The sequence below is a fragment of the Leuciscus leuciscus genome (genome assembly GCF_965113295.1).
Source record: "Leuciscus leuciscus genome assembly, chromosome: 16".
NCBI classification, from domain to species: domain Eukaryota; kingdom Metazoa; phylum Chordata; class Actinopteri; order Cypriniformes; family Leuciscidae; genus Leuciscus; species Leuciscus leuciscus.
Window position 1 is genome coordinate 36,921,033 of NC_138740.1, and position 16,180 is coordinate 36,937,212.

Below are 16,180 nucleotides of genomic sequence, written 5' to 3' on the forward strand. Positions count from 1 at the left end.
CGTCAGGAATCGTTCCCGTTGGCCCCGCCCCATTCACGATAAATAAACATAAACATAAAATATTGCACGGCCACCACAAAACCGTGTGGGCTGTAATTTTTGTTAAAATACGACATTAATAAAATGATGCTATTGTAAGTTTACTGCACTGTTATTATGAAGACAAATACATGATGGACAGACTGGCCTAACTTACAGCTAAATACCGCCCCCTCTTGATCTCGGAGTGTAATTGAAGGATTTAAAGAGATAGTTCACCCAAAAATGTATTTTCATTTACTCACCCTCATGTTGTTCCAAACATGTATGAGTTTCTTTCTTCTGTTGAACACGAAAGAAAATATTTTAAATAATGTTGGTAACAATACAGTTGACGGCACCCACTGACTTCAATACTATATCTTTTTTTCCTACCATGGAAATCAGTTTGTGCCGTCAACTGTCTGGTTACCGACATTCTTCGAAATATCTTCTTTTGTGTTCAACAGAAGAAAGAAACTCAGGGTTTGGAACAACTTGAGGGTAAGTGATGACAAAAAATGTTTTTATGGGTGAACTGTCCCTTTAATATTGCACAATAAACAAAGTGGGCAAGCGGTTCAAAGTTTATACTCTCAGATGCACAACACAACTAATTAGACATATTTCTCTAAAACAAGTTCTATACTGTCAAAACACCAGGTTTTATTTCTGCCATACATACAGCTTCACAAACTCTCCTCAATCTTTTTCAGATTACTTGGATTTTTAATCAAACTGTTATATAATATAAAAACTGAGTAAATGACTCGAAATTCTGTTAAATGTCCCTCTATGAAATCTTCCAAATAAAGGTGAATTTATTAAATGTAAGTAAAATACCAGTTCTGTGGGTGGTCTCGTACTAATTCATTATACAGTTCTTCATCATTTGTGCAATCTTACCGGTAGTTTAATTCCGTTTCTAAAACTGAAATGGTATTTAACAGGCATGATCAGATATGAGTAAGTTTCCAAATTGGTGTTTCGCTTTTAACGTTTTACTCATACATTTATTTATATTTTACCATATAATAATAAAACAAGTTAGAAATGCCCTTAAGGTTTTACACAATCTGAAATATTTTAAAAACCTTGCAGGGACTGCAACAGCTGTTACATAACTAGTATTAAATATATACATTACACACACACAAAAAAGGTGGGAAAATGTATGCAGCAGAAAACATGAGCTTTGTATTAAATACCAGCAGAAAGAAAGCATGTACAGAAAATATACAAGAATTTCATCCAATTTTTGAGAAAGAATGCACACATATGAAAGTAACCACAAGACAAGGTCCATTTAGAATAATTTTTTTAATTTTTGCATTTGTCTTGATGGATATGTTTACAAAATGTATAAAACTAACAGAGGATAAAGCGAACTAAGATATCCGAAAACACACAAATAAACAAACACATAAATCTAAAACTATAATAAATAGTGAAACATCAAAGCAGGATTCTATGAAGGGTTTTGCATTTTTGTTTGCATAAAGAAACACTCCTGATTCTGGAAGTGTCTGAAATTACACACACACACACACACACACATACCTATGTCTAATGATATCCACTGTTTTGGTCCAGTAATCATGATCTGTGAATGGATCTCTCATATCAGGCGTAACGTTTGTACAGAGATCCTGTGTTTACAGTAGTGTATCTTGAGCTGCAACCGCTGATTTTGGTCACTATACTGGGCCTGAATCACTATGTGAACGCAAACAAGAGAGTGTAATCTTCTGTATCTATGTGTTGGTGTGCATGTATGTATGCAGACATTTGTATGTACGCATTTAGTCTATATCCAGGTCGCTGTCTGAATCGGTAGGGTGAGTGACAGCGGCATTTCGAATAGACGAGTGTGAGTTTGGCTGGGAGTATTTCTCTGGAAGAAGGCCGAATTCCTGCAGCAGAGCTTCGACGTCTGTGGCGTAGAAATCATCTCCGAGCTGATCGGACACACGCACCAGATTCCCCACCAGCTCGCCTCCGCGGTACAGCAGCAGCGCCGGCAGAGCCGAACTGCGGAAGAGAGCGCTGGTGCCGACCGCAGAGCCGCGCACACGGCAGAACTTCACCTGCGGGTCACACACAGGAACAGAGATGAGCAGGAACCTTTCTCATGCATACCATAATCACTGATATATGGAATATTTTCCAATTTAGTTCTGTTCTGTTCCTCATACAAAACCATCAAATGACTTCAGAATAATTTAAATGTAGCTAAGAAGTGTTATTTCAGTATCATTGAGACACTATTAGGTTGATACTTTTATTAATTTATTTATATTTTAGAATTAATTTAGTTCATTTTGAATATTTTAAAATTTTTCCACTTTAATTTTACTTAAAGGTTTAAGGCCCGTTCACACCAAGCACGATAACTATAAAGATAACGATAAAGATATAATTCTAAAAATCGTTCTCCATATTAAAGAATAACAGAGTTCACACCACTAGTGTTGTTTTTGGCGGCCTGTTTTAATTTTAGTTTTAGTCTAGTCTTTGTGTCAAGCTGTCATTTTAGTTTTTATTAGTTTTAGTCACGTTCATACTCTTTTTAGTCTAGTCAAGTTTTAGTCGACGAAAACTGATGACATTTTAGTCTAGTTTTAGTCAACGAAAACTGATGACATTTTAGTCTAGTTTTAGTCGACGAAAACTGATGACATTTTAGTCAATGGAAATTGTATTTTAGTCTCTTTTTAGTAATGCAATTCTATTTACCCTAGTCAATATAGAATTGCAAACAAGGTTATCTTATTATATTTAGTATATTTAGCTTTGGCTGTGATGGTGGCAGTTATTTTATATATTTTTTTCACCGCGGTAATGGACCAACTACCGGCAGTGGTTGGGGGGTTATTTAAAAAAAAAACTAAAAAAAAACCTCGTTTTATATTTCCACACAAAGACGCGTGATATAGCCTACCACTCTGCGCGTTGAGAGGGATGTGGGACACGAGCAGGAAAGAGACCATCGATCTCTTTATGATATCTTCGTGTTTCTTGATGTAAATTGGTCTGAAGAGCGAATTTTATCCTCCACAAGGGCGAAATATTTAGAAATTATATATTTATTTTGTTCTATGTTTGAGATTGCGCTGCCAGAGAAAGTGAAACTAAAAATCACCCGCGCGTGTGAAACGCGTTTTACAACTAAACTTGACTAATGTCTAATGACCTATGTCTAATATAGGCCCAACAAGCACAAACTGTGAAAAAATTATTTTGTAGGCTATCTGTCCTACAGCGTTTTTCTACTTTACCACAGTAAAGAATACGAATATAATAGGCCTAATTAAAAGCGAACCAATGAAGAAACGTTTATAATCCCTTTAGAAAATGGGTGAGACGTGAGTGAAGATTTGGGAAAAGAAACAAGAGATTCCATGCAGGGATGAGTCACGATTTTTGGATATTCGATTAGTTTATTTAATTATAGAATATCGAATAGGTTGTGCGATTATTCTCTAAAATAAAATCTCCATGTTCTGATGCGGTGACGCGTTCATGTAACCGCGGGTGACGCTGCCAATAACATACAGCTGTCACAAAGAACCGGCAAAAGTAATGATTATGAATGTGTCAAATATCAATGAGACATTTTAATAGAATAAGTAATGGAGTAATATTGTTAAATTCGCTGATAATCGGGTGACCAGATCGCAAACCAGAATTTAAAGCCGATAAGCTATAGGTTCACGCACAACTCTCTCATTCGTCGTGACGTTATAACATTTCGTCTCGTCTCGTTTTGGTCAACGAAAATGAAGAGACATTTTAGCATAGTTTTTATTTCGTTAAACCACATTTAGTCTCGTTTTTATTCGTCAACGATATTGCATTATACATGTATTTTAGTCATCGTCACATGACCAGCATTTACGTCTCGTCTCGTCTCGTTTTCGTCAGGTGATAACGGTTCGTTGACGACAATATTTCGTCATAATTTTCGTTGACGAAAGCAACACTACACACCACAACTATAACGATAAAGATATGAGGAACGATATCGTTGGGATCACTTTCAGAACGATTTTTTTTCCAGCTGTCCAACGATAAAACACTGACAGCCAATCAGAATCCATTCTAATTTAAAGGTCTCGCGCATTTAAAATGGCAGATGACATTGCAGAGAAGTTAATCGTCGAGGTACAAAAAAATACTCCACTGTTTGACAAGTCAAACCCCCTTTTCAAGGATACGTTAAAAAATATGGATATATGGAAAGCAATCGGTCGTATCCTGGGAATAAATGGTGAGAAGTATTAACGATGAGATATTATGCAGTTTATCATAGTGTAACAAAATTACCTCAGGTAGGCTATCCAGCGCTAGTTTTGACAACATTGCTGAAGTTGCAGTGAAAAAGGCGTTGTATACATAAAGGTGTTGACTAGGCGATGTTTTTATCCCATCATTGACAGCGCGGGCGCGTGCGTGCTTAGAATAAAAAGACCGTTATCGGTCGTTGGTGTGGACGCATATATAGTTATCTTTATCGTTATCTTTATAGTTATCGTGCTTGGTGTGAACGGGCCTTTAGTCATTTTGTTGTGTTTTTTTCATTTTATTTTCAGTTTTAGTTTTTTAGTACACCGTTTATAAAAAAAAAACGTAGAAATGTTGAAATAATGAGAAACTAGCTGAAATTTAAGTTTACGTTTATATATATATATATATATATATATATATATTTTTTTTTTTCAGCAACCATTTAAATAACGAAAATCTATTTTTAAATTTATATATATATTTTTTTAGCTTTAATTAACTACAATAACCCTAAATAAAAGTCATTTTATCAGATTTTTTGGGGCAGCTCTTTCTCAAGCTTGACAGACTTTATTGCCAGCTCCTTTCAATTATATGGAAAAAAAGCGGGTATAGATATTTGGTTAAAAATCTACTTTTGCATTTCATCGAAGAAAAAGTAATTTAGGGTGAATAAATGATAATCACTTTAATACTAAAGATTACTACTACAAATAATAATGATAATAGTACTAATCAATATTATTGTTAATAATAATAATAATAAAATATTATTCTTGTTAAATATTCAATTGCTAAACTGACCAGCATTAAACATAAATGATAAACATCATAAAACATTAAGACAAATGAAGGATGAAACAATCTCTTCATGTGTTACCATTGGGTACTGCAGTGCCAGGCAGAGCAGGCTGCCATCCATGGCCTGGCAGGCGGGCACCTCTGGCTCATAGATGTGGACCAGCACCAGAGTGTTCTTGCCCTCCTCGTCGACAGCGCGCAGGAACTCCTCCCCCGACGAGATGTCAAAGACCTTTTCAAAGCGCCGCCCTCCACACAGCTGTCGCCGCAACGCCTCCATGCGCTGCAGACGATACTGCTGGAGGAAGGCCTCATCATCATCATCCTCCTCCTCCTCTTCTTCATCCACACGGAGGTTCATCTGAAGACGGAAGAAAAGTAAAAAAGGAGAGTGAAATTTTGCTGCTGACATTCGGCAGAGATCCTCAGCAAAGAACCAGACAAGTCCTCCGCACAGACCTATGAGCAGCTTCGCCTGCGTGTGATGAATCTGATCTTCAAGCAAAAGGAACTGAATGAAATATTTGAATGCTACGATCCACAATCTGATTTCTGACTTGAGATGCAGCCTGAAACATCTGCACTGACACTATTGGATGAGAACTGAACTGAGCTGGACGAGGAATGAGGATATCACTGTTTTATGCAGCATTGCTTTATAGAGGAAATTAACTAATTTAATAATTGATGATCTTTACAACGGAACTTAGTGCTATTGTGAATTCCCAAAGGCTGTGATTCAATGAAATAAATATATGACCTGCGGGTTTAATACGTGCGCTTTAATTATTTACATGCATGTAGGTTACGCACGAAATCAAATGCTGCTCCACACGAACTGTTATCATTTACATGCGTGGAGCATCTCAAACTCGGGAACGCAATGTGCACCATTTCTTCAGATTTGTAATGTAAATCATTTATAAACCTATGCCAACAATGGAGAATACATTGGTTTGTTTCTAAATATGCTAACTGTTCATCAAGATTTCAAAATAAAAGTTTTAACCCTCACTCTGAGTTTGCATGTTTTGATGTCCACATATTTTTATTCAAGAAATTACAGCGGCTGTAGCAGTTCTATCGTAAAGAAGTGGCCAAATATTAAAGATTAAGTGGAAATTTGAAATAAATGTTGTTTGGCCGAAATGAAACAAGAATTTAATCTGCTGTAAATTATTATATATGTATTTTAAGTTATTTTAAAGGCTTAGGTCTATTTTTAATACCACAAAAAAATATCTGATTACTTGATTAATCATCTAAATAAATCGCCCGATTACTCGATTACCAAAATAATCGTTAGTGACAGCCCTAGTATAGAGTGATTCTCACTTTGCCTGCGATCTTATCCTGCAGGTCCTTCTCTTTCTGTCTGTCGGCTTCTTCCTCCAGATGCGACTTGCAGGTCATGCTGAGTTTCTTGATGAGCCGCTCCATCTCTTTCTGCTGCTCCACGCGCTGCTCGTTCTCCAGCTGCTTGTATTTACGCCAGTCATTGATCACACCCTTCGGCCCTGTGGGAGTAACACACACACACACACACACACACACACACACACACACACACACACACACACACACACTCTGAGTCAGATGTCTCAACAGTCTTTACGGATGTGTTGTTGATGAATGTGGAGGCAGCATTATTTACTTTCAAGTGAATAAAAATGAGGCTGTTGGGAATAGAAGTACAAATTGAAAAGAACACATTTCAGGTTTAAGCGTACCGGTGTTGACCGAACTGCCATCCGCACTGTAGTCCAGTTCCACATCCAGCACCTCCTGGTCACGGATGGTTTTGGATGCGTTCTCCTCTTCCTCATGGTCGCTCTCTTCATCTTCACTGCTGCTGTAGTAATACTGCAGCTTTTCTCCTAGAATCTTATCATCCAGCGTCGTCATGACTACACCCTGAGACAAAGGTGAGAGAGATATAACACACCGAGAAGGGTTAAAACTAGAAGTTTCATAAGACATTAAGAAGCATCAAAACCAGCAGTTTAGCCGTTTTTTTTTAATTTATTTTTTAGTTAAGCAGAGAGCACAGACAAATTCCCATGACACAACACAGACTCTAAATAATTAAAGGTAACACGTTACAAGATTTAAATGGTTAACATTAGTTAATGCATATTAGGTATCATGAACAATAAACAACATTTTTGATCTACATCATTTATTAATCTAGGTTAATGTTATTTTCTAAATAATACACTCATGTTTATGTTGTAAATTATGTATAAATTAACTTAAGTTAATCCATTAATTCTATTTGAAATGTTAAGTACATTAGCATATGAAGAAAGTAACATTAATGTAATACATTCTGTAAAAGTATTGTTAATAGTACCAAATACTACAATTGCATATTTTGTTGTACAAAAGAATGCAGTCTAATAAAATGCCGGTATATTAGTTAAAAAATATTTTCTAAAAATACATTTACAATTAGTGTGTGTGTTAGTATCCTGTCATATTCGTTTACAAAATCTGGGTTCGCTTCTCTCGTGCTTCTGGATTACTTGACCTTTTCTGGATCACATTTGAACAATAAAATTACACACATTGAACACAATTTTATTTATACACTAACACTATCCTTTTGCTGCTCATCAAGTGTTGGATATTCCTTCAAGAAATGAAGATCTAGTTCAAAATAATCTCATGAGGGAAACAGACTAGAGCTGGCGAGAAATCCAATTAGCCCTCATCCCCTCTGGAGCTCATATCTAGGACTAATGGCTTTAAAACATATTTTTAACATGTAATAACTTCCATATGAATGCATACAATCATAAATTATATTTCGTAAGAAATATGTATAACGTTTTACATTTATCCCGTCTAAAAAAGTAAACAGATATTAGCTAATCTGTCAAACATAATCTGCTACCTTGATATATACATCAGATTATGTTTAAGAAACATCAAACTATCTAAATGAATATTCAATACCATTCACTCACAGGGCTTTTGATTTGTAAATTAAAAATTGACCAAAAACTAGATTATAAAAATGAGATTTTCTATGAATGTTTGTTAGCATGATATGTTAACATGCTAGTACACTAGCTAGTCGGTTAACGTAACACAACACGGTACTACTAATAAAATAAAGTATATGTATTATAAATAAGAGGTGTTTTATGATTACTAAAGCATTTATAATCTGGGAACCCGATTGAATCTTACCAAAATCCGGCTTCTTTTTCGTTGCTAATCGCTGAAAGCAGCCACTTCAGATTCTACACTGGCTCTACAGCGCAAGCACACGTACTGACCAATCACAGTGCAGAAGAGATGACTGACATGAGTATACGCCAATGAGAGCTTCAAGCGATTGACAGAAGGCGTTTCAAATGTTTTTTTTTCAGCCTTTTGTTTTCAACCTTTTGTTTTCAACCTTTAAAGACAACAACCATCTCCTGTTCTCTCTCTCTCTCTCTCTCTCTCTCTCTCTCTCTCTCTCTCTCTCTCTCTCTCTCTCCAAAAATTAACGCAAGTTTGCATTCATCTTTTTCAGTATTTTTTATAACAATCTTCATTGAGTTGTTAGAGAAACTTAAATTGTTTCATAAATACCAGTTATTTAGTTAGTTACTCAAAAAAAAAAAATATATATAATATATATTGATATATTTCAGTTCAAATAAACAGCTAGCTTAGCATGTGTTAAATGTAATTTAATTAGCATGTACATTTCATGAACCATGTAAGATATTTGTCTCTGTGTGTTGATTTTTATGTGGTTGGTGTAGTGTTCACCTTCATGTAAAACCCCAGCCCACAACCTACCAATGAGCATTTCTCAGAAACAGAACCCAGTATTAAAAGAAGAAAACCCAAAACCTAGGTGACATTTTCATTTCAGAAGACCACTCATGCTATTTGTATTCTTCTCAGAAAGTGCATCTTAACCCACAATCCAAGCCAAAAATATATGAAGAGCTCCTATTAAATGTATGCATTAAATGCACAAATATATATGCTTCTTTTTAATCTGTTTTGTAACAATATGGCCAGAAATCAAAACTATTTACATTTACATATGCAGAAGAGGCATACAAGAAGCATCATGTTTGTCCTACCTACACACACACCACACATACCACACGCACACGCACACGCACACCACACACACACACACACACACACACACACACACACACACACACACACACACACACACACACACACACACACACACACACACACACACACACACACACACACACACACACACCACACGCACACCTGCACTGTGACACACAACACACTGGTGTTTCTGCTCTCTTTTTGCAAGAGTTTTAAAAATAGTTCTCTGCATAGACTGACTAACAGAGAAAATAACAGGATAAAGTCTTTAGGGATTATTTATTTATTTTCTTTTTTGGTCACACTTTAAATTAGGATCCAATTCTCATTAACAAACTATTAACTATGACTTTTTTCCTCAATAAGCTCCACATTTCTGCTTATTAGTAATTAGTTGTTAAGTTTGGGTATTAGGATTAAGGGATGTAGAATATGCTCATGCAGAATAAGGCATTAATATGTGCTTTATAATTACTTAACAGCCAATATTCTATAGTAATATGCAAAAACGTAATTAATATTGGACCCTAAAGTGTTACCTTTTTTCTCCTCAAAACTCTATGTAGCAACAAAATAGATATAGCAACAGGTAAACATGCAAAACTATGTAGCAACAAAAAACACAACACATCCCTCACATCTACGGTACTGGCAATGACCATATTTGCCATTCTAGAGCAGTTTCTTAGTCTTCTGATAAAATACTTTCTCTCCGTCCTCTAGGCAGTCGTCTCTCAGTTCTGTTAAAATAACAAATGTAAGAACTTATAAGTTCTTAGGCTACAAATAAGTAAGACAATTACGAGTTTGAGGGTGTGTGTTACTGTGTGCAGTAATTATACTGTATGTGTAAGAAGTATAAAACCCTGTAGATGAGCCTGTAGACCAACTTCCCTGGTCATGCCTGGAGAAGAACATGGTCAACTAGTGCTTTGTATTTCATCAGGAACAAATGTACTTTGACCCTATCCCCTTTATTTTTATTTTCCTCTTCCTCTTCCTCTCCCACCAGGATCCATTTTCCAAAGCACATAATCCCCCATGGCCCTATATTATCCTGAGATCGTGATTGGTGTGTCATCCATTTTGTCACTTAATGTTTACACATGGACAAATGTGTGATTGGAGTTCACAGTGAGACACTTGAGGTAATTATATTACGTGTTTGTGTTTTCTGAATGAGAACATGGTTAAACTTGTGCAGAATGCAGGCATTTTTGTGTAGAGTTTTGCAGAAAACATTGAGAAAATTGGAATGTGTGTGAAAACAGGTGAAATGTGTTAAATGTTTTGAGAAACATGTCTTTGTTTCTAGAAATGACTGAATGGTTTGGGAAATCGGGCCAACTGAACCAGTTATAGTGTGTTAGCAATTGAGAAAAACTGTAAGTTGTAAAATACATATAGTTTCTGTTTATTGCGTGTTAGATTTATGAGTGGTCTGAGGCTTTCATTTATTAATTGATTTGAATTAATTCATTTATTAAGAATGCTTTTACACACATGTATAATACTTAGTTTGTCCATAAAGAAGAAGTATCTCAATCAGTTCTGTGTTTAGAAATCAGGCCCAAATTCTTCACATTGCAGTGTCAATGTGAACCATGATGTAATTTTATGCTTGTCATTATTAACAAACTGGCTTTAGCAGACCTATTCAGTCCAAGGTTATTTTCTCATGAAGACCCTCCCCTTCTGATAAACTATAAAATGGCACTGAAACAGACACATTATTTCACTCATCTCCTGATCAAAGATGGATCTGCAACTCTCAGTTTTTCTCCTGTTCATTCTCTTCACTGCAGGTACAAATAGTGTTTGTGATGTTCTTGATTACAAATACAGATCACTTATGTCTCTCACTGTCTCTTTTTTATTACTATAGGACACTCTCTCAGCTGTTATGAGTGTGAAAGTCCAATGGCGAATTGTGCAGATCAAAAGGTTAAAACATGTCCCAGTGGATTTTCCAAGTGCATGAGTTCAGTGTCGGTATCATCAGTTGGTAAGTCCGGTGTGATTTATTGAAATGTACTGTTTTATTTGACTGCTAGAGTCAGAATTTACCGTTTCAATCAAAGAATGTTCCAGATCTGTGCTATTTATTTTCACTCAGATTTTTATGCTAACAATACAATTTGCATTTTAAAAAAGTTTTCTTTTCTCTTCTGCTTTGCAGCTGTGAGATTATGCCTGTTTTAACTCTCACTCCTTCTTTATTTTTACGTATTTATAATACATTTTTCATCAAAATGAGGTGTAGTTGTGATATTTTTTGTATAATTCATGCTTTTTTTTTAGGTGACAATAGTTATATGATGAAGGGTAAAAGTTGTGCGGTTGACTGTCACAGTGGGTCCATAAACATGGGCAATATAAACACACTTTCTGTGTGCTGTGACACTGACGGCTGTAACGTCCAAGATGTTCCAGGTATTGTACTTTAATGATCATGTGAAAACGGCTCTCTTCTTTAAAGTCAACATTCATTTTATTTTACAAAGGACATCCAATAAGGCAAATAAAATGCTGGGTGTGGCTTGTTTGTCATGAATTGATTGAACAGAGCCGCTAAAGAAGTGTTATTTCATTAGATGTATTTTGTAAAGAATACCAGTTTTCCTCCTGTAGATCCCAGGTCTATTGCCTCCAATGGAAAGACATGTTACTCTTGTGATGGACAGAGCTGCTTGAACATAATGAGCTGTTCAGGGACTGAAGATCGCTGCATTACGGCAACAGGTGAGAATCTGCTAAAGGACGAAGATTAAAGATATTTTTGTCTCTCCATCATCTTTTTTAAACATATGATGCAGACTTATTGCCAGCTTATAGACTGAATCAACCTTCGTTTTCTTTCTTTCCATCAGGGACTTCCAAAGACAAGTTGAGGGTTGCAAAAGGCTGTGCCTCTAAATCGATTTGTGATGCTACCACAACAACAGTTAGTAAAGTTGAAGTTATCACATGTTGTGAGGGGAACCTGTGTAACGGGGCTCAGAGTGTCACCCAGAGCTTCCTGTTCCTCTGCTGTTCTCTGCTCTCCTTCTTCATGATGCACTGAATACAGCAGATCTTCACATTCTACAATCAGACACTCTTTACTGAATATATAGCTTGCATTTCTCTGTACTATCTTTAGTGTTGTGAAGTATACTGGACGTTTTATGAAATAAAATATTATATTACCTTGTTTCTTGTTTGTTTTGAAAGATACTGAGAACTGCAATAACAAAAATGTGATTATATAAAAAAGGTGATAAAATATGATAATTAAAAAAAAACATCTGTTTAGCTTTGGTAATTGTCACTTAACGTGGTATAGATATTAGAAACTTACACAACAAGGAATAATTCTAAGAAAACAGACTTTAATCACAAACACTCAGGAATCAGGAGAAACAGGGGAAAACCACTCAAACATTAACGAGAACGGACAAAGACTGAGGGTTTAAGTATACAGAGCAGACAAAGGAATTGAATTAGTAAATTACCGGGCACAGGTGAATGACATAATTAAACAGACTAAAAGGTCACAGGACTAAACCAAAAACACTATGAAACATAAGAGACAGACCATGTAACAGTAATACAATATTTGCATTCCCAAAATCAGGATTTTTCTGTTCACATGTAGTAGATCACAAAGATATGATGATGAGGAGGAATATAACTTCATAAATACTTTTGTCTATCATTTCACCGTACAAATAATTTTTTTATTTTTGTATACAAATTTGTTTGATTGTTGATTATTAGATCTGAAAATAAATAGCAACTGAATTTGATAGTTTGGGCTCTGTTCATTTTAACCTATACATTGATGAGCCTAAATATTATCACATGTGAAGCCAATATCGTTAACCATCTGCTAACAAGGCCAAATGTTAAGGTCTGGGTAGTTTAGATTGTAAGCAAACAATCAGTTATCATAATCAATGTATTGGATGCAGGAGAAATGGGCAGAAGGGACTTTGGCAAAGTGACTGGGTCAGAGTATCTCTGTAAAAGGAGGGGCGTGTTGCTCCTCTTCAGCATTGGTGAAACTTTATCAACAGTGGGTCCGAGGACTGACAAACCACAATCCGGCAACAGGGTGTTGGGTGACCAAGGCTCATCAATGCATGAGAGCAACAAAGGCTATCCTGTCCGGTCTGAGACGGCAGAAGGTCGACTGTGGCACGAGTCGTTTTTGGAGGAATGTGTCACAACACACGTATGGGGCTTTGTAGCCGCAGCAATGGACTCCGTCAACCGAAAGGGAAAGTGCCAACACTGGGCATGCGAGAGCCGGAACTGGACCTTGGAGTAGTGGAAGAAGGCCTCCTGGTCCAATGAGTTTACTTTTACATCACATGGACGCCCGTGTACGTGAGCACCTTTTACCTGGGGAAGTGATGGCACCAGGATCACCGTGGTACGATGACGAGCCGGTGGAGGGAGTGTGATAATTGGGAAACCCTGGGTCCAGCCATTCATGTGGACTTAAATTTGACATGTGTCACCTACCTAAACATTGTTACACCCATTCATGACAATGGAGTTCCCTGGTGGACGTGGCCTCTTTCAGCAGGATAATACACACTCACACATTGTTCAGGAATGGTTTGAGGAACATGATGAAGAGTTCAAGGTGTCATCCTGGCCTCCAAATTACCCAGATCTCAATCCAATTGATCATCTGTGGGATGTGCTGGACCAACAAGTTCAGTCCACGGCGGCTCCTCACAACCTACAGGACTTGAAGGATCTGCTGCTCTTGATGCCAGAGACCACAGGCCACTTTCAGGGCTCTTGAAGAGTATATGCCTCAGCAGGTCAGCGCTATTTTGGCAGCATGCGGGGGACCAATAGTATATTTGGCAGGTTGTCATAATTGCTGCGTCCCAATTTGCCTACTTATACTATGCCCTAAAAGTATGTCTTTTTTTTGTGGAAAAAAAATTCTGCACACTTTCGCATAGCAGAATAGTTTGCATCAATTGCATTTTTTTTTTTTTCATAACAAACTACATTGAGTTAGAGGAACTTAAGAACTTGTGGCTTAAATAAAAAATTTCCTCCAAAAAAATAAATAAACTAATTTCAGCAAAACTGAGTGGTGGCACTGAAACCAATTAATCTTATCTATTTCAATTCAAATCCCAGCTAGTAGCCTATGCAAAATATAACTTACTTAACATAAAAAATTAATGAACCATATACTCTTGACCCACTTTAGTGCATCATTTCACTTCTAGTCAATTTAGTGTAAGTCATCATGAAGCCACCGACACCCTAACCACCAGCTCTACTCTTCGGCACAATGATAACCACAAAATCCAAAACAGAAACAGAAACTCTTTGAGACGTCAAACAACAGCATGAAACACTAACAGGTCTTTCCTTTTACTAAAAAACACATAAAAATATAAATGAACAGTTTCAACATTTATTCTCCTTGGCCAGTCCCATGCAAAGCATGCTGGGAACCAGAAATCGCCCAGTTTTCAAAGCTGTCAAGAAAAATGTAATGTAACTAAAACTTTAAATAAAGAAATATATTACCATATTTCAGTTTAAATTACACACAATATACAGTTGCGTACTGACCAATCACAGTGCAGAAGAGATGACTGACATGAGTATACACCAATGAGAGCTTCAAGCGATTGACAGAAGGCGTTTCAAATGTTTTCAACCTTTAAAGACACCAACCATCTCCTGGGGCCTGTTTCAGAAAGGAGGTTAAGTGAAAACGTCTCGGTTACGTATGTAACCCTCGTTCCCTGAGTAGGGAACGGAGACGTTACGTCGGATGACGACGAATGGGGTTTCGCTTAGAAAGCCTATCATCTTCGAGTATATAAAACGAGCCAATGGCAAAGAAATGCCATGGGTCTGCGGAATTTGCATAGCGTAACTCCGCCCCACCCTAGGGGTATATAAGGAAGTACGCTGCAACATGCAGATATGTCTTCGCTGAGGAGCCGAGACTGAACTCAGGCGTTCCAGCGGTACAGCGGAAGTGGCAGGGAGACGTAACGTCTCCGTTCCCTACTCAGGGAACGAGGGTTACATACGTAACCGAGACGTTCCCTTTCGTTGTCACTCCGAGTTACGTCGGATGACGACGAATGGGGTTCCCAGTGTAATCACGCCACCTCCCGACTGTCTTCCAGTGCCCTGCGTAAGTGTGAGCTCCCTGTCGTGAGACTGGCACGGACGAAGGACTCCTACTTAACACAGGATTAAACCAAGGTACACTGGGAAGCATATCTCAGTGGAAATATGCAATCATGCCCAACCCGAAGGGGGGGACTTGGAATACACATATGACCCCGGAGGGCTGCATATGGAGAAACACTGGGGTATCCAGCCGCAGGTGGAATATTTAAACCCCAGGGGTGGCAAGGTGGCTTGCCAAGGGAAGACACATGCTCAGAGAGGCTTACAGTGGAAATACACATGTGGGGGTCGCCCAGAGGGGGAACCATGCACATGGAGGCACCTAGCCAAGCGCGAAAGCTGCCGGTGGCAACTCTGGCGTTGACGTCGTCAGTGCTGGAGGAGACTCAGGGCTTATGAGGCTCACCTGAGGAATAATCGCACTTATCCCGTCCGTGGAGAGGAATGGCGAGCAAGCGAAGACACCTGAGCAGAATCTAATACCGGCTAGTTGATGCGAGTACATGAGAAGAAACTGGCTCCACTCGGAGATTGTAGAATCTCGCGAATGTGTTAGGTGTCGCCCAGCCTGCAGCTCTGCAAATGTCTGTTAGCGAGGCGCCATGCGCTAGAGCCCAAGAGGATGCCACACTCCGGGTGGAGTGGGCCGTCACACCAAGGGGGCATGGTTGACCTTGCTGCTGGTAAGCCAAAGCAATGGCGTCCACTATCCAGTGAGACAACCTTTGCTTGGAGAGAGCCTTTCCCTTCAGCTTCCCACCATGACAGACAAAGAGCTGGTCAGAGGTCCTGAAACACTGCGTTCTGT

General features: G+C 37.8%; 1 protein-coding gene across 1 annotated transcript; it reads right to left on the bottom strand.

Moving 5' to 3' along the window:
* Nucleotides 1-1,323: 1,323 nt before the first annotated feature.
* On the bottom strand, nt 1,324-8,452 carry pdcl (phosducin-like). Its single transcript, XM_082140637.1, has 5 exons — nt 8,302-8,452; nt 6,837-7,020; nt 6,442-6,623; nt 5,186-5,467; nt 1,324-2,105 (listed from the first exon to the last, which is right to left on the bottom strand). The coding sequence occupies exons 2-5, from the start codon at nt 7,009-7,011 to the stop codon at nt 1,821-1,823; spliced, it is 924 nt and encodes a 307-aa protein (XP_081996763.1). The 5' UTR covers nt 7,012-7,020; nt 8,302-8,452; the 3' UTR covers nt 1,324-1,820.
* Nucleotides 8,453-16,180: the final 7,728 nt, after the last annotated feature.

Excerpts from the sequence above, each read along its gene's own strand:
- pdcl (XM_082140637.1), bottom strand. The coding sequence starts at position 7,011 with ATGACGACGCTGGATGATAAGATTCTAGGAGAAAAGCTGCAGTATTAC. Across the intron at positions 6,624-6,836 it reads TGGCAGTTCGGTCAACACCG|GGCCGAAGGGTGTGATCAAT; the intron begins GTACGCTTAAAC and ends TTACTCCCACAG. Across the intron at positions 5,468-6,441 it reads AGGATAAGATCGCAGGCAAA|ATGAACCTCCGTGTGGATGA; the intron begins GTGAGAATCACT and ends TTCCGTCTTCAG.